The 19,366-nt window shown below is 40.1% G+C and overlaps 1 protein-coding gene across 8 annotated transcripts in view; it reads left to right on the forward strand.

Moving 5' to 3' along the window:
• The window catches only part of mfn1a (mitofusin 1a), a 25,851-nt gene that overhangs the window by 4,560 nt on the left and 1,925 nt on the right, over positions 1-19,366 (forward strand). The window contains exons 2-19 of one of the 8 annotated variants that reach the window (XM_076077442.1): positions 2,493-2,572; positions 2,708-2,827; positions 3,377-3,512; positions 6,060-6,222; positions 6,450-6,574; positions 8,162-8,270; positions 8,364-8,471; positions 8,855-9,026; positions 9,484-9,551; positions 9,637-9,758; positions 9,849-9,975; positions 12,888-12,992; positions 15,378-15,477; positions 15,564-15,784; positions 15,871-15,972; positions 17,983-18,188; positions 18,271-18,405; positions 18,785-19,366. The exon at positions 18,785-19,366 is cut by the window's right edge and continues 1,925 nt beyond it. In XM_076077442.1, coding sequence (XP_075933557.1) covers positions 2,713-2,827; positions 3,377-3,512; positions 6,060-6,222; positions 6,450-6,574; positions 8,162-8,270; positions 8,364-8,471; positions 8,855-9,026; positions 9,484-9,551; positions 9,637-9,758; positions 9,849-9,975; positions 12,888-12,992; positions 15,378-15,477; positions 15,564-15,784; positions 15,871-15,972; positions 17,983-18,188; positions 18,271-18,405; positions 18,785-18,851 — 2,181 coding nt within the window. In that variant the 5' untranslated portion in view covers positions 2,493-2,572; positions 2,708-2,712 and the 3' untranslated portion in view covers positions 18,852-19,366. Of the gene's footprint in view, positions 1-2,492; positions 2,573-2,707; positions 2,828-3,376; positions 3,513-6,059; positions 6,223-6,449; positions 6,575-8,161; positions 8,271-8,363; positions 8,472-8,854; positions 9,027-9,483; positions 9,552-9,636; positions 9,759-9,848; positions 9,976-12,887; positions 12,993-15,374; positions 15,478-15,563; positions 15,785-15,870; positions 15,973-17,982; positions 18,189-18,270; positions 18,406-18,784 lie in introns of all 8 variants that reach the window. The other 7 variants (XM_076077441.1, XM_076077444.1, XM_076077445.1 and 4 more) reach the window with 7 other exon arrangements.

Genomic DNA, 19,366 nt, shown 5'->3' on the forward strand with positions numbered 1-19,366 from the left:
CCAGGAGCACCGGAGGGAGGAGGAGAGCTCAGCTCCCGGCAGCAGCAGCGTCTCCTCCTCCTCCAGGAGCAGAGCTTCTCCTCTCTGCTGTAGACCCAGGACGTATTGCTGGACACGCTGGAGGGAAGGGAGGCACGGGAGAACCAGAACCAGGACTGAGAAGGTTCAGACTGTCAGACCTGCTGCAGTAGAATGAGAGGTTTTCTAAAGGGACTCTGGTGCTCAGAGACACTACCACTTTAGTCCACAGGGGGCGATACAACCAACACATGAAAGTTCCTCGTAGCTTTTTAACAAATAAAACATCAGAGTGATGTCATAGAAGGTTCATTTTATGTAACAGCGTGTGTCATTAAGATGTCCCAACTGAAAATAGAATAAAATGTCTCTAATAATAATAACTAGAAAATTTCGCAAGAAATTTTGACAGTGTGTCTTCTACTGCCCGAAGACGTCACAATAAATAGCTACACACGCCGATGTTACCGGTAGTATCGTTGAGGTTCGATTGAGATATCGCTTCTCTCTTTTCTGCATTTTAGATTCATACTCTTGGATTGAATCTTGTGTTCGTGATGGACAGTCCACAGATGGCTCCGGTCATTTCTGTACAAACCTCATTCTGAGCTTCATGTTAAGATACAGTTACTCTATGGGGCTTTTATTTTGAAAGGGTGGGACTAGGTGGGGGAGAGAGGGGGAGAGGAGACATATTCATAATGTTTGACACACAAACACAGAGGTTATTAAATGACAGAGTTCATCACAAGCATTCCAGTTAGAATTCACTGTCTGGAGCTTTTATTTTGAAATGGGAGGGGGGGGGGGGGTTCTCTAAATATATCTAAGACCTGAATGACTGTATGATAGAGAGAGAGAGAGAGACAGACATAAAGACAGACAGACAGAGAGGAGGTTGTGGAGGTTTAAAACAAAGGATGAGAGCTTCTTACTGCGCACGCGCACCAGAAAAATGAGCTGGATCCGGTTCAAAATCAAAACAATATTTAATGTACTATACAAAGTTCACTTACAAACTGAATTAACTATCAATAGTAATGTTCTCGAGAACAGAGACCACATGCACGCGTCCTCCTCACAGGTCTGGCATTCCAGGTAGTGAAAAAGAGGGGTGGATGTGGTCTGAGGAATGCTCCCTAAAACATTGTCTTTTATATCCCCTGACAGTCGGAAAGTGTCCGAAAACGTGTGAATGATCCTCCGTTGATCAGTGATTGGCTCCATTTGAATCCTGTCCCCTCCCACTATCGATCCTTTGTGGCAAACATCCTGAACTCCTCTGTGACCTGCTGGTCAGCTGTCCGTCCCTCTGCTCTCTGCTGCACCTCTGGAAAGCCTCACTCAAAATGATCTCTTTCTGACCCTCAAAACTATTCATGATTTTGAACAAAACCTCCTTTTAACAAAAAGCAGGAGTCTGAGTGCCAAAATATGGATACCGTGAGAAAGATAAGACTCTTCCGAACGTGCTGATGTGTCTTTATGTTTGTGGTGTTAATAATGTGAGCTCCAGAGCAATAGACAAAACTGGTACCGTCTGCTTTCTTTGAGAAATGAGTGGTGAGATTTAACATGGAGTCTAATGGAGCAGTTGGTTGGAGTTCATGTCGCTCTGCAGCTCTTTGAGCCAAATGTGTAAGTCTGTTGGATTCCACAGACACTTTACTGCGACCAGCACAACATTTCCAAGCTTTTTGGCCAAAAATGGTGTATAAAGAGTAAAGATTGTGGGAGCTGTAGCAATTTGTTTGGAAAAATCACAGAATATTTTCCTGCTCCGCTCCACTCTGACGGTTCTGCTCTCACTCTAGCTCTTAACGAGCCGTGCAATACACACCCATTATAAAATCTGAAACTGACCCAAAATTGTTCTGAAACTTAATCTGTGACTTCATGAAAACTGTGCTAGCTATCAAAATGTCCATTTGGCTCAATAAAGTGCAGCGTTTTGTCTACGTTTTAAACTTTGAATCATGTTTCTACGTTAATGTACGGCTAGTCAATATGGGCCCAAAGTTAAGTGTTTTTTAGCTCTCTTCACGCCGAAACCCCATTCAAGTGAATGGAGAAATTTTGCTCTGTTTTTGGGGATTTTCGGGAATTTTCGGGAAAACCGCTGGGCGAATCTGTCCAGAAAATAGATAGCACACTATTGCCGATCAGGCCGCACGTTTTGATGTATTTTTCAAGCCGCTGTTGGCAACGCTGTGTGAGGAGAAGCGCGCCAAACTTTTGGATAAAGATTATTAGTATGATTAAGCCCGATGGATAATATACAGTGTGCCACACTGAATAATAATAATAATACTCATAATAATAATGAGGTGAAGTAATAAAACACCCGAGGGAGACAGCAGGAGGTTCAGGTGTAGCAGCTCTAAATCCTGCTAAGAGGATCTCACACACACACACACTAAGCTGAGCTTTGTGTGCTGAGGATCAGAGTCTGATGTGGTCATGGTGTTGAACAGAGAGGATGCTGGGAGCTGACGGCGGCTCAGTGGGGACGAATCAGAACTGACCTCTGAACCCGAGAGACACGCTGAACACGGTAAACTGTGTGTGTGTTCATCAGTAGACCAACAGTGTGTGTGTGTGTCTGTGTGTGTGTTAGCGTGTGTTTGTGTGTGTGTGTGTGTTAACGTGTGTTTGTGTGTGTGTGTGTGTGTATGTGTGTGTGTGTCAGGTGTCATGGACGCTGTGGATCCGTCTCCTCTGAGGCGTTTTGTCGTGGCGAAGCGAACGATCACCTCCATCTTTGATCAGCTGCTGGACTTTGTGAAGGATGGATCCGCCTTTGTGGACGGTCAGCAACACACACACTCACTCTCTCTCACACTCTCTCTCTCTCTCGCTCTCACACTCTCTCTCTCTCACTCTCTCTCTCTCTCTCTCTCGCTCTCACACTCTCTCTCTCACACTCTCTCTCTCACACTCTCTCTCTCTCACTCTCTCTCTCACTCTCTCTCTCTCTCTCTCTCGCTCTCACACTCTCTCTCTCTCACTCTCTCTCTCTCTCTCTCTCTCGCTCTCACACTCTCTCTCTCACACTCTCTCTCTCTCTCTCTCTCTCTCTCTCTCTCGCTCTCACACACACAAACAGTCTGTGATTCTTAAAGTCATGACTATTAACATAATGAATTCCTGATGGTGTTTAACTGCTGTACAACATGTACCTCTGAGATGTAGTACAATATAAAGTACAATAGTTACCTCAGAGATGTAGTACAGTATAAAGTACTATATTTACCTTTACATTAGGTTGTTTAAGCTTAGTGCTGCTTCAGTCTGTTGGTCAACAGCTGATCGTGTTGTTGTTGTTGTTGTTGTTGTTTGTTTGTTGTTGTGATGTCAGAGGCGTGGCGAGGAGACGACCCGGGTCAGGTGGCCGTGGAGGATCAGAGTCTGGAGCTTCAGAGCTGTGCCACCAAACTGTGGACCATCAGGGAGGTTCTGGTCCGGAGACACATGAAGGTGGCCTTCTTCGGCAGGTAGGACTCCACCTGGTGGAGAGACGCTTCATTACAGGGTCATGTGACACGTGGTTGTTTATGGAGAGATGGTAACCGAGGATACGACAACAACAATGTACATCAGAGGAAGAAGATTCCATCATCATCATCATCATCATCATCGTTTGAATGCTGCGCAGTTTGTTTATTCAATGAGTTTAAAGTCGATGTTTGTTCACAGTGATAATAATAATAATAATAATGATAATAAAGTACAGAGAAGTAAAAACAAAGTACAGGGTAGTATTAAGAAGTACAGGGTAGTACATAGAAGTATTCTCTAACAGCAGTTTAGTGGAGCTGCTGAGAAAATAACTGTCGACTCAGATAAACTTTTATCTCTCTTCACAAACTGAAACACTCACAATGTGAACTGACGACATGATGAAGAGGAGGAGGAGGAGGAGGAGGAGACGTTTGTGATAACAGACTTGTTTCTGTAGAAACTGATGATGTAATAACTCACCAGGAAGAGAAACTAAAAACGTGAATGAAAATAATTCACACATTTTAGTTTCTGTTGATTTTATTCTCATTTTATTTATTTATGAAAGTTAACAGCTGCTGCGCATCTCAACATTTAAAAAACATAATACAACATAATGAAACATAATATAACATAATATAACATAACATAATATAACATAATGAAACATAACGAAACATAATGAAACATAATATAACATAATATAACATAATGAAACATAATATAACATAATATAACATAATATAACATAATATAACATAATGAAACATAATATAACATAATGAAACATAATATAACATAATATAACATAATATAACATAATGAAACATAATATAACATAATGAAACATAACGAAACATAATGAAACATAATATAACATAATTAAACATAATATAACATAATATAACATAATATAACATAATGAAACATAATATAACATAATGAAACATAATATAACATAATGAAACATAATATAACATAATGAAACATAATATAACATAATATAACATAATATAACATAATGAAACATAACGAAACATAATGAAACATAACGAAACATAATGAAACATAATATAACATAATGAAACATAACGAAACATAATGAAACATAACGAAACATAATGAAACATAATATAACATAATGAAACATAACGAAACATAATGAAACATAACGAAACATAATGAAACATAACGAAACATAATTAAACATAATATAACATAATGAAACATAATATAACATAATATAACATAATATAACATAATGAAACATAATATAACATAATGAAACATAACGAAACATAATGAAACATAATATAACATAATTAAACATAATATAACATAATATAACATAATATAACATAATGAAACATAATATAACATAATGAAACATAATATAACATAATGAAACATAATATAACATAATGAAACATAATATAACATAATATAACATAATATAACATAATGAAACATAACGAAACATAATGAAACATAACGAAACATAATGAAACATAATATAACATAATGAAACATAACGAAACATAATGAAACATAACGAAACATAATGAAACATAATATAACATAATGAAACATAACGAAACATAATGAAACATAACGAAACATAATGAAACATAACGAAACATAATGAAACATAATATAACATAATGAAACATAATATAACATAATATAACATAATATAACATAATGAAACATAACGAAACATAATGAAACATAACGAAACATAATGAAACATAATATAACATAATGAAACATAACGAAACATAATGAAACATAACGAAACATAATGAAACATAACGAAACATAATTAAACATAATATAACATAATGAAACATAATGAAACATAATGAAACATAATATAACATAATGAAACATAACGAAACATAATGAAACATAACGAAACATAATTAAACATAATATAACATAATATAACATAATGAAACATAATATAACATAATGAAACATAACGAAACATAATGAAACATAATATAACATAATTAAACATAATATAACATAATATAACATAATATAACATAATGAAACATAATATAACATAATGAAACATAATATAACATAATGAAACATAATATAACATAATATAACATAATATAACATAATGAAACATAACGAAACATAATGAAACATAACGAAACATAATGAAACATAATATAACATAATATAACATAATGAAACATAATATAACATAATATAACATAATATAACATAATGAAACATAATATAACATAATGAAACATAATGAAACATAACGAAACATAATGAAACATAATATAACATAACGAAACATAACGAAACATAATGAAACATAATATAACATAATGAAACATAATGAAACATAACGAAACATAATGAAACATAATACAACATAATGAAACATAATGAAACATAATACAACATAATATAATAAGCTGATGATGATGCTGACGACGATGACGATGATAATAATGATGAGGATGATGTAGAAGATGTAATGATGATGACGATGATGATGTGTGTCTGTGCTTCAGAACCAGTAACGGTAAGAGTACGGTGATCAACGCCATGCTGAGGGAGCGCGTGTTGCCCAGCGGCATCGGTCACACCACCAACTGTTTCCTGAGGGTGGAGGGAACCGATGGAGACGAGGCGTACCTCACCACGGAGGCGTCCAATGACAGGAGGAGCGTCACCGTACGACCACCACTCCTTAAAGGGACAGTACCACATGTTTACAAACATGTGGCACTGTCCCTTTAACTGGCATCATTATTCTGTCAACCAATCAGATGGCTCTGTGATAACTTCCTCCTCATTCTCCTACTGGTCCTCCTGCTCTACGACCTCCTCTTCTACCTCCTACTCCTACTCCTACTCCTCTTCCTCTTACTCTTCCTCCACCTCCTCCTCCTCCTCCTCAGACGGTGAACCAGCTGGCTCATGCCCTCCACATGGATCCCACTCTGGACTCTGGCAGTCTGGTGAAGGTGATGTGGCCTAAAAGCCGCTGTGCTCTGCTGAGAGACGACCTGGTGCTGATGGACAGGTAGAGGATCATGTAGACCAGGGGTCTCAAACTCCACGTCATTTTATGTGGCCCGTCATTTTATGTAACCCTAACCCTAACCCTAACCTGCGGCTCTTCAGCCTCTCTGTTGCAGCTCCCTGAGTCTACATCAGGGGTCCCCAACAGGCGGACCGGATCCGGACCCAGGCCCTAAATCCGATAGATAATTCGGAATTATACATATTAGGGAATTATACATATTAGGCACCGAGTTTATACTTTAACCGGCGCGTCTTATCCAGCCGTTACGGTACTTGTTCGGCGGTGCAGGAAACACACCGACCAATGCGTTGTAAATCACATCACGTGATGCAGCTCAGCCAATCAAACATGAGTATTCTGACAAGTTTCCTGACTCGAGCGAGGTTTACACACACCGTGACACACAGGGCTGAGACGAGGAAATAGAAAGAAGAGCAGGGACATGGCGCTGATCGAAGAAGATATCTCGCATGACGTTCTCCAAAAAGAGAAACGTGTTCAGAGAGAATATAATTTATAAGCAAGAATGAACAGAATCGTATATGTTAATTATTCCCACAGGCAGTTAAATCCTCTACCTCTGTCAAGCGCTTTTCCCCCGCGAACGGCTCATCATGATGTTCAGACCCCCGCCCTCTGTAAACTATCAATGGATAAATCCTAAAAAAGAAAAGTCACGGAGGAAAATAGAGTTTAACTCTGCGTGGACGTCTTCATTTGCTTTCACTGCCAACGATGCTGACTTACTGTCTGCTTCCACAACAAGCACACAGCATGTGCTGAACAGTGTCACGCTGGAGATGATTCCTCAGCTGCTGCAGCAAACTCTCCTCTTCATAAGAGTTTGATATTGTTATATCAGGTAAAATAGCAAAAACATGTCAAGAATTGTCTTTATTCTTGTTCTATATTTTCATAAATACAACAAACTATAGTTTTTGTATATATAATATAACACTTTATAAGCTGTGATATCAAATAGCTTTTGCGGCTCCAGACACATTTTATTTGGTTTTATTTGAAGCCTTCAAAAATAAAGCGACACCTAGCGACGAAACATCCAACGCTCGTGGGAAAGCCTGTTGGGCTTCTTGTTGTGTATGCAGGTTTACATACACATGATAAATAAATGTCTTTGTGATCATCACATTGTATCATCTCATTTATTTGACAAGGGTTTTGCTTGTTAAACTGTAAGTGGATTTAATATAGTTATTGAATACAAATCAAACCAAGAGTGAGATCAATTAGTTAAACTAATACAGTGTTAATATTTGAATGGGCCCCGGGACACTTTGTACTTGAAAAGTTGAGACCCGAGGTCAAAAAGGTTAAGAACCCCTGATGTAGAGGATCATGTAGAGGATCAGGTAGTGGTTCATGGGTATTGAACATTGATTGTTTGCTCTGGTCTCAATCAGAGGACGCCTTCTATTTGATTGATCGATCAGAATTCATCCAGGAAAACATCCGTTCAGTGAAGAAGAACTTTCAGCTCTTCGTGCACAAACGGAGGAAGACTCCAACTGATAATACAAATAAAAACATGAATTAAATAATTACCATGTCTGACCTCTGACCCAGCCCCGGCACCGATGTCACTCTGGAGTTAGACAGCTGGATCGATAAGTTCTGTCTGGACGCCGACGTCTTTGTTCTGGTGGGAAACGCTGAGTCGACGCTCATGAACACAGTGAGGGAACCACACATTGATAATATATATATAAAATACTATATGTATATATAAATATATGTATATAAATATATATGTGTGTTCTGTCTGCAGGAGAAACATTTCTTCCACAAAGTCAGCGAGAGAATCTCCAAACCGAATATCTTCATCCTCCACAACAGATGGGACGCTTCAGTGAGTGAACCGGAATACATTGAGGAGGTAAGGGAACTAGGATGTACCCAGCTAAGGGATCTAGGATGTACCCAGCTAAGGGATCTAGGATGTACCCAGCTAAGGGATCTAGGATGTACCCAGCTAAGGGATCTAGGATGTACCCAGCTAAGGGATCTAGGATGTACCCAGCTAAGGGAACTGGGATTTACCCAGCTAAGGGAACTGGGATTTACCCAGCTAAGGGAACTGGGATGTACCCAGCTAAGGGAACTAGGGTGTACCCAGCTAAGGGAACTGGGATTTACCCAGCTAAGGGAACTGGGATGTACCCAGCTAAGGGAACTGGGATGTACCCAGCTAAGGGAACTGGGATGTACCCAGCTAAGGGAACTGGGATGTACCTACTGTGGCCTCTCCCTGCTGTCCAGGTGAGGAAGCAGCACCTGGACCGCTGTGTGAGTTTCCTGGCCGAGGAGCTGAAGGTGGTCGGCCTGGACGAGGCTCCAGGGAGGATCTTCTTCGTCTCAGCCAAAGAGGTCCTGAGCTCCAGGATGCAGCGAGCGCAGGGCATGCCTGAGACAGGTGAGACGGGTGAGACAGGTGAGAGTCAGCAGGAGGACACAGCAGAGACGACTGATGTCTGTACCTGATACCTCAAAGTGTCCTGATAATAAAAACAATATCTAATGAGCGTGTAAAGGAAAGTGTGCAATATTTAAACATGACTCAATATGTAGAAGAGGAAAATGATAAGATGAACATTTGATTTCCTAAAAATATTCACAATAAATCTCATAAATTATTGTTTTAAAGGACCAGTGTGTAGCATTTAGGGGGATTTATTAGCAGAAATGCAATATAATATACTTTGGACAAACTCAGATGGACAATTTTACTGTTTTCTGATGTTTTATTGACTAACTGATTTATGGATTGTGATGTTTTTTACATTCGAGTCGACAGTTTTATATTTACAGTAACTAAAGCAAATTTGTGATTTTGGGCTATACAAAATAAATTGAATTGAATTAAATATCAGACCTGTGTCGTCCTGCAGGTGGCGCTCTGGCTGAAGGTTTCCATGAGAGACTGAGAGAGTTCCAGATGTTTGAGAAGACGTTTGAGGTACAAAGATCCTTTTGAATCGTGTCCTAAAAGATAATTGAAGTGAACCAGGAAGTGTGACTGTAGATTACCTTTGACCTGGCAGGAGTTCATCTCTCAGTCTGCAGTGAAGACCAAGTTTGAGCAGCACACAGTGAGAGCGTGGCAGATCACTGAGGCCATCAAAGCTGTGATGGACGCCATCAACATCGCCTCCGCTGACAGGAAGTCAGGAAAACTCACTCAAAATGAGCTCATTCATTGACAAAAAGTCTTTTTTTTCTAGTCTCTCTAACTTTCACCTTTAACCTCTGACAGGATATGCTGCCTGGAGGAGCGCGAGGATCAGAGGGACCGGCTTGATTTCGTCAGAGAACAGATTAACCGTCTGACCGACAATGTCAAAGAGAGGATCAAGACTCTGACCGAAGATGTCTCTGCCAAGGTGAAGAAATCCTCCTGCTGAAGGTTTACACTCCACAGCCGACACACACTTTAAATGTATTTAGAAAAAGCACTTAAATGGTTTTTTGAGCATCTTTTGTAACATTTTATAGAGGATCAGTTTTTTGTTACCCCTAAATCTTAATGAAAATTGACCTCTGCAAGGGATACACAGTGGTGTATAAAGTGTTACGGTCGGTTTATTCTGGACCCAAACGCAGACACCGGGACAGCAGAGTAGGTGAGAAAAAAGGGTTTTATTTTGGCTTGTCTGTGGAGCCGGTTTCATCATGCAGGTGGAGCAGCGAGGCGGTGTGTGCAGCGGCGGCTGGCGGGCGATGTGGCACGGCAATCGCTGAGGCAGAGGGGAAACACAAGTTAGTTTTACATCAAAAAGCTAACTTGCTCTAAGAAGAGACTACAACGAGCTGAGCTGAAGGAACAATCTGGCGATGAGACTGCAGGAAGCTGGGGTATTTGAACTGAAGGTGATGAAGGTCTAATTGTTGTCAGGTGAGGAGATGAGCCCAGGTGCCGGATGATTGCAGCCGCGCTCAAGCCACACACACACACACACAGACAAACAACAGAGGGGAGACAAGCTGAGGTCACAGCGGAGCCGTGACACAAAGTACCCAAAAGCCGTACTTGAGTAAAAGTAAAGATACCTTACTGGAAAATGACTCCAGTAAAAGTGAAAGTCACCTATTAGAATACTACTTGAGTAAAAGTCTTAAAGTATCTGATATTTATTGTACTTAAGTATCAAAAGTAATTTTCTGATATTAAATGTACTTAAGTAAAAGTACAAGTAAATGCTGTTAATAAAAAAGCAAAGGGTCAGAATTTTGAGAATTATGAAGTTTATTCTTTTAAGTGCTGTGGCACCATGAACAAGGACATGGAGCTGTGTTGACAATAATTGTGTTGGCTGTGATCCATCCAGGAGCAACAATGTTCAACATAATATATTGTACATAAGTATACTTTTGCATCTACTATGAACTTATCATCATAATTCTCCGAAAAGCAATACGACACTATAATGGAGTTGTAACTGTGTGTTTATAAGTATGCTCATTCCGACTAGAGGATGTAGAGGGCAAATGCATAATATTGTGTTCAGCAGAAAATATCCACTTGATGCATCAGGTCAGTGTTGTGAGAAAGGACGCCTGCCTTGTAAACTCCTATGGGCCTGATTTGAACACAATAGGCAAAGGTTTTGCTCAAGCTGAATCTGCAATTGGGCGACTGCTACCATCATAACTCCATCTGATCATCCACAAAATGACTCAAATATCAAAACATGATCAACACTAAAGCAGCACCGAAAGTAACAACACAGTCATTACTTGAACCTGAACAATGTCCTGTTCATCTTCAAAAGAAGTTGGTTTTCAAAATTGCGAGAATTCAGTCTCGCTCTTCTTGGGCTGAAGACTAGTCCTGCGATGCTAAACAGCCTTTCACAGGCCGCTGAGGCAGGTAGAGGTGTGTTCAGCTTCACACACAGCTTGCGCACAGCTGGGAAGGATTTCCCTAATGCTAACACTAATGCTAACACTAATGCTAACCCTAATGCTAACCCTAATGCTAACCCTAATGCTAACCCTAATGCTGCGCTCTCGCGGCTCCTGTCAATCCTATGGTGTGGTGGCTAGCTAACGTTAAGTTAGCTAACGTTAGCCAACTAGTGCTGCAATGATTATAGCTAAGATGACTCAAATCAACACAATCTCACAACTGTCAACACTTCCTCAGCTCACTAACTCGCTAGCGATCCTTGGGTGTTGGTCTTCGTCACCACCGTAGTTTGTTTCGGGAGTAGCAGGTGCTTCCATTTCTGCTTCCGTCATGAAATCAGTCATCGTAGAGTGGAATTCTGCTCATGTAGTCTCGCTAGCTATAGCATGTAGCATCCTGGGCATCACTGGGAATCAAAACACCGCGGCTTTGAGAGCACTTGTTTTGCGCATTAACGTGATTAACCAATGATTTAACTTGCATCTAGCACCACTGATTCACCAAACCTGCTTGTTGCAGTCTGTGTTCCATCACAGTCCCCGACGTTGGTCTCATGATTCATTTGTTTCTAAAGATAGATTTGATTTTGTAGCGAGTAACGAAGGTTTCAGGGGAAATGTATCGGAGTCAAAGTATCAGTTTTCTTTGCAAAATGTAGTGAAGTAAAAGTAAAAGTCAACAGAAATATAAGTAGTAAAGTAAAGTACAGATATCCAAAAAAACGACTTAAGTACAGTAACGAAGTATTTCTACTTCGTTACACCACTGGGGATACATTTAGGAAGCTGATGATTGACGAGTTGAGTAAGAATGCACCTGAGAATTTACTTTAATTCATGATTTACATCATTATGGACGATGCATCAACCAGATTTTCTCCCAGATCTCTCAGTATCACTGTAAAGATAAGATCGGGTAAGGTAAGTGCTGTAAAGTGGGACGAGTACTTACAAATCTAAAATACAAATCTAAAAGGAAACAGATTATATTGAACAATTCAGTCAATCTAGGCTCATTTTGTGCTGCCGGTGTAGTCATGATATAGATTATATGTGTATGTTACGTGGGTATACAACAGGGTGTCTCTAGTGTGACTGTTGTTGTATAGATGTACAGTAACAATGTGACTGTTGTGTAGATGTACAGTAACAATGTGACTGTTGTATAGATGTACAGTAACAATGTGACTGTTGTGTAGATGTACAGTAACAATGTGACTGTTGTATAGATGTACAGTAACAATGTGACTGTTGTTGTGTAGATGTACAGTAACAATGTGACTGTTGTGTAGATGTACAGTGACAATGTGACTGTTTTATAGATGTACAGTAACAATGTGACTGTTGTTGTGTAGATGTACAGTAACAGCAGGTTAATGTGTGTCAGGTTGCTACAGCGCTGTCGGATCAGATCCGCTCACTTCCTGTTCTGGTGGAGGAGTTCAGAGCCGATTTCAACCCAACACAAGAAACTCTGGAGCTCTACAAAACTGTGAGTACTGCAGTACAACTACAAGTACTCAACCTCTGTACTAGTACAATGTTCACAATCACCCCCCCCCCCCCCATTCAAATATGATGATATAAATAGAGATGATATAAATAGAGAAGATAGAGATAGAGATGATAGAAATAGAGATGATAGAGATAGAGATGATAGAGATAAAGATGATAGAAATAGAGATGATAGAGAAAGAGATGATAGAAATAGAGATGATAGAGAAAGAGATGATAGAAATAGAGATGATAGAGATAGAGATCGAGATGATAGAAATAGAGATGATAGAGATAGAGATGATAGAGAAAGAGATGATAGAAATAGAGATGATAGAGATAGAGATGATAGAGAAAGAGATGATAGAAATAGAGATGATAGAGAAAGAGATGATAGAAATAGAGATGATAGAGATAGAGATAGAGATGATAGAAATAGAGATGATAGAGATAGAGATGATAGAGAAAGAGATGATAGAAATAGAGATGATAGAGATAGAGATGATAGAGATAGAGATGATAGAAATAGAGATGATAGAGATGATAGAAATAGAGATGATAGAGATGATAGAAATAGAGATGATAGAGATGATAGAGATGATAGAGATGGAGATGATAGAGACGATAGAAATACAGATGATAGAGATAGAGATGATAGAAATAGAGATCATAGAGATAGTAGAAATAGAGATGATAGAGATGATAGAGATAGAGATGATAGAAATAGAGATGATAGATATGATAGAAATAGAGATAGTAGAAATAGAGATGATAGAGATGGAGATGATAGAGACGATAGAAATACAGATGATAGAAATATAGATGATAGAGATAGTAGAAATAGAGATGATAGAGAAGATAGAGATAGAGATGATAGAAATAGAGATGATAGAGATGATAGAAATAGAGATGATAGAGATAGAAATAGAGATGATAGAGATAGAGATGATAGAAATAGAGATGATAGAGATGATAGAGATAGAGATGATAGAGATAGAGATGATAGAAATGATAGAAATAGAGATGATAGAGATAGAAATAGAGATGATAGAGATAGAGATGATAGAGAAAGAGATGATAGAGATAGAGATAGAGATGATAGAGAAAGAGATGATAGAGATAGATGATAGAAATAGAGATGATAGAGAAAGAGATGGTAGAGATAGAGATGATATAAATAGAGATGATAGAGATGATAGAGATACAGATGATAGAAATAGAGATGATAGAGATGATAGAAATAGAGATAATAGAAATAGAGATGATAGAGATGATAGAAATAGAGATGATTGAGAAAGAGATGATAGAAATAGAGATGATAGAGAAAGAGATGATAGAGATAGAGATGATAGAAATAGAGATAGAGATGATAGAAATAGAGATGATAGAGAAAGAGATGATAGAGAAAGAGATTATAGAGATAGAGATGATAGAAATAGAGATGATAGAGAAAGAGATGATAGAGAAAGAGATGATAGAAATAGAGATGATAGAGATAGAGATGATAGAGATAGAGATGATAGAGATAGAGATGATAGAAATAGAGATGATAGAGATAAAGACACTGATGTAACTGTAGCACCCCATCACCACAGAGACCCGGTTCAAAACACCGTAAAGGCACGTACACACAGGAAGCAGTGTTATGAAAATATAAATACTTTATTTGTATAAATAACTAGGCGGAGTAACCAGTGACAGCTGGTTTAGCGGGCAGGAGGAGTACACAGTCCATGCGCTAAAATCGGCATCACAAACAATTTAAAGCAAAATAAACAAAACAAAAGACCAAGGCAGCGTCCCACTAACTAGAAAAGAAATAAAAACGAAAACATAAGTAATCACGAACAACTGCCAATAAACAGAAAACAAACTCAACAGATTATACTTCAACCCACCTGTTCAGCAACCCAGCCACCCCCACCTGGATTCCCCCCAGCTACCATTGGGTGCACTGCTCAGGAAGCTCTAAAATAACAAATACAACATTACATATTCCTTAATTGTACCGAATTTACCCAGCACATGAAATGCATAAAAATATATATATACCTGAACCAGCCATCCCCCAAACACACGCTGTCCCCTCCGTAACTGATGCCTCCCAGACACTGCGCTACGTCTCCGCCTATTGTGGGAGAGAAAGTAGTTGGACTGAGCACCCCCCGCTTGTGGCGGCGGAGACAGAGAGCAGATTCAGCACAGCCGCTCGTGACGGCGGAGAGAAAGACAAAAAACGCGATTTGCCAGCAGGTGCATCTTTTCACCTAATCAGGACCGTGCACCTCATTACCGGTCCGGCGGACCCCATAGTTTCACCCCGTCAGTTCCACTTGGTTACATAAAGAAGTGAGTCATTTTGGTTGTTCCTTGTCTTCAGAAGCTGCTGCAGCACGTGGAGGAGAGGCTGGTTGGCTGTTTGTCTCTTCGCTGCTCCATCGGCGTCCTCAGAGACATCAGAGATGCTCAGAGACACATGATCGGTACGACATCTGTCTCTCTGGTCACGTTGTCTTCTCTACGCTGGTCACGGACATGTGACATGTGTCTATCTGTCCTCTGTCCTCAGACAGCGTCCGTCCTCTGCTGTCCCCGTCCGTCCACGAGCAGCTCTCCGGTCCCTCGGCCTCCTTCGACTTGAGCTACGCCCTCGGCCTCGTGGCCCTGTGTGCAGACTTCCAGGAGAACATAGAGTTCCAGTTCTCTCTGGGCTGGACGGCGCTCGTCTCTCGCTTCATCGGAGCCTCCAACGCCAAGCGGGCGCTGAGCGGCCCCGACCCCCGACTGCAGGTGTTTCCATCACGTCCAGACACTTTGTTTTATGATTTATGAGTTATTTATATATTTCAGCTCATCTCCATCACTGCTCTCTGCAGGAGAGCTCCACCTTCAAGGACCAGATGGTGGTTTACATAGCGACGGGTCTGGTGTCCGTCACCTCCAGAGCGTCCATGACGGTGCTGGTGATCGGTGGAGTGGTACGTTGAGCATATATATATATATATAATATATATATATATTATATATATATATATATATATACACATGTATATGTATATGTGTGTGTATATATATATATATATTATATATATATATATATATACACATGTATATGTATATGTGTGTATATGTGTGTGAACATGTGTATATGTGTACACCAGTGGTGGGCCGTCAGGGCCTGCAAGGCCTTCTCTGCTGGCCTAAACAGAATCACAAAGTTATATCTATTTTATAATTTAATAATTGTTCTTAAATACACTACATGTATTATAATTTATAAACATATTTTCCCCATTATCTTATGTTCTCATTGCACAGCTACTGTCTTCCTCAGTTGCTCTGCTTCCAGTGCAGCTTGTTTTAAGTAGAGCTTTTATCCAATCAGATCTCACCTCTGTGTCTCTAGGTAAGAACAGAGGCCAGAGGCCTGCAGACTCACACGTGAATCCATGTGCAGTTTAAGTGAATGGGGACGATATTGTTGATTGTCATAGTGTTCAACCAATCAGATCTTTAGTTTGACATGTTGGGCGTATTCTTTGACGTGTCAGAGCCTGCTAGCTGGTCTACAAGTACGTCAGCATTACGTGCAGCTCTAATAAACTATTGTTACGTAGAAAGTTACACAACTGATTTGTAACTGCTTTCTCAAGGATCTTAGAGAGAAAGGGAAGGTTAGAGATCAGTCTATAGTTGGCCAACACCTCTGGATCGAGAGTGGGCTTCTTAAGAAGAGGTTTAATTACAGCTACTTTGAAGGACTGAGGTACATGGCCTGTTTGTAAAGACATGTTGATCATATCTAATAAAGTCCTGCTAATTAATGGTAGCACTTCTTTAAGCAGCCTAGTCAGTATAGGGTCTAAGAGACAGGTAGAAGGTTTGGACGTAGAAATTGTTGAAGTCAGTTTGTCAAGGTCGATGGGAGTAAAGCATCTAAACATATATCAGGGTTTACAGCTGTTTCTAAGGTTACCTATTTGTGGAAAGATCGGTACTAGTCGAGGGCAGTACATTGTTTATATTCTCTCTAATAGTTATAATCTTATCATTAAAGAAGTTCATGAAGTCATTGCTACTGAGGTCTATAGGGATACTCGGCTCACAGAGCTGTGACTCTCTGTCAGCCTGGCTACAGTGCTGAAGGGAAACCTGGGCTTGTTCTTATTTGTCTCTATTAACGATGAGTAATAAGCTGCTCTGGCATTACGGAGGGCCTTCTTATACGTTTTAAGACTGTCTCGCCAGACTAACCGAGATTCTTCCAAGTTAGTGGAACGCCATGTTCTTTCAAGTTTTCGCGATGTTTGCTTTAATTTGCGGGTTTCAGGGTTATACCATGGAGCGAACCTCCTTTGTTTTACTAACTTCTTTTTTAAAGGAGCAATAGAGTCTAGTGTCCTTCTCAGTGAGCTTGTAGCACTATCGACAAGATGATCAATCTGGGTAGGACTAAAGTTAGCACAGGAGTCCTCTGTTATATTGAAGCGTGGTACTGAGTTAAATACAGACGGAATCGCTTCTTTAAATTGAGCTACAGCACCATCAGATAGACATCTAGTGTAGTAACACTTGCTTACCGGTGTACACTCCGTTAGTAGGAATTCAAAGGTTATTAGATAATGGTCCGATAAAAGAGGGTTCTGTGGAAAGACTATTAAATCTTCTATGTTAATGCCATAAGTCAGAACCAGGTCGAGAGTGTGGTTAAAACAGTGAGTGGGTTTCTGTACATTCTGACAGAAACCAATCGAATCTAATAATAAGATAAATGCATTACTGAGGCTATTGTTCTCGACATCCACATGAATATTAAAGTCACCTACAATAATCACTTTATCTGTTTTAAGGACTAGATTTGATAAAAACTGAGAAAATTCCGATAGAAATTCAGAATACGGACCTGGGGCCCGGTACACTATAACAAATATACTGTATATGTATATATATATATATATATGTATGTATGTATGTGTGTATATATACATGTGTTACAGGTGTGGCGTTCAGTGGGCTGGTGTCTCCTGTCTGTCTCTCTGTCTCTCTACGGTCTCCTCTACCTGTATGAGAGACTCACCTGGACCGACTCCAGCAGAGAGCGAGCTCTCAAGCATCAGCTTGTGGATTACGTCGCTCGTCGTCTGAGGGCCGTCGTCCACGTCGCCGGCTCCGCTTGCAGCCAGCAGGTGCACAAGTAAGCCCCGCCCCCTCCATACCCACACAGTCACACCCGAGTGGTCACCTTACTCTAACTCACCTCTGTGTTCCTGTTTGAGGGAGTTGTCGTCCACCTTCAGCCGTCTGACTCAGAGAGTGGACCTGAGCGAGGCGGAGCTGGAGGGAAACATCCGGCAGCTGAGCTTCAGGATCCAGAGACTGGAGAACATCCAGAGGAGGTCCAAGGCCTTCAGGTCAGAGGTCACACGCATAGAAGCATTATAATGATGTATAATATGAGGTAATAATCTGCTGGTAGGAGGTTAAACACATCATTTTGTTCCCTCTGATACTAATCATTGATCATTGATGATCCATATGAACAGATTCAGATCTCTTTGTTCTTTGATTATATCAGCTGGTCTGTTATAATGTACCTTCAGCCAGTACTCATGTTCACTGAGCAGAGCCTGAAGGCATCATAGTGTAACTGAAGTGAACCTCCGTTGGTTAGCCGTTAGCGGTGCTGCTAACGTTACTAGCTCTCCTCCTGTTGCTTTAAACACTGATTGGTTGTTTACAATGAAACATGGTGTCCTGAGTACTTCCTGTTCTTCTTCTTCTTGTCTTCAGGAACAGAGCCATGGAGCTGGAGACCCAGCTGGAGGTCTTCTCTGTTCAGTACCTGCAGGGACTCTGACGGACTTCATTGATCCTTCATTGATCAGTGGTGGGCCGTCAGGATCAGCAATGCCTTCTCTGCTGGCCTAAACAGAATCACAAAGTTATATCTATTTTATAATTGAATCATTTTTCTTAAATACACTACATGTATTATAATTTATAAAAATATGTTCTCACTGCACAGCTACTGTCTTCCTCAGTTGCTCTGCTTCCAGTGCAGCTTGTTTTAAGTAGAGCTTTTATCCAATCAGATCTCACCTCTGTGTCTCTAGGTAAGAACAGAGGCAGAGGCCTGCAGACTCACAACTGCATCCATGTGCAGTTTAAGTGAATGGGGACGATATTGTTGATTGTCATAGTGTTCAACCAATCAGATCTTTAGTTTGACATGTTGGGCGTATTCTTTGATGTATCAGAGCCTGCTCGCCGGCCTATAATGATGTCAGCATTAGTGCAGCTCAGTGTCTGCCGCGAGGTGCAGAGTGTGCTGTGATTGGTCAGTGGGCGAGCACGTGACTATCGTGAAACGAA

The sequence above is a fragment of the Anarhichas minor genome, unplaced genomic scaffold (genome assembly GCF_050575085.1).
Source record: "Anarhichas minor isolate MPS153535 unplaced genomic scaffold, ASM5057508v1 ptg000059l, whole genome shotgun sequence".
Classification (NCBI taxonomy): Eukaryota; Metazoa; Chordata; class Actinopteri; order Perciformes; family Anarhichadidae; genus Anarhichas; species Anarhichas minor.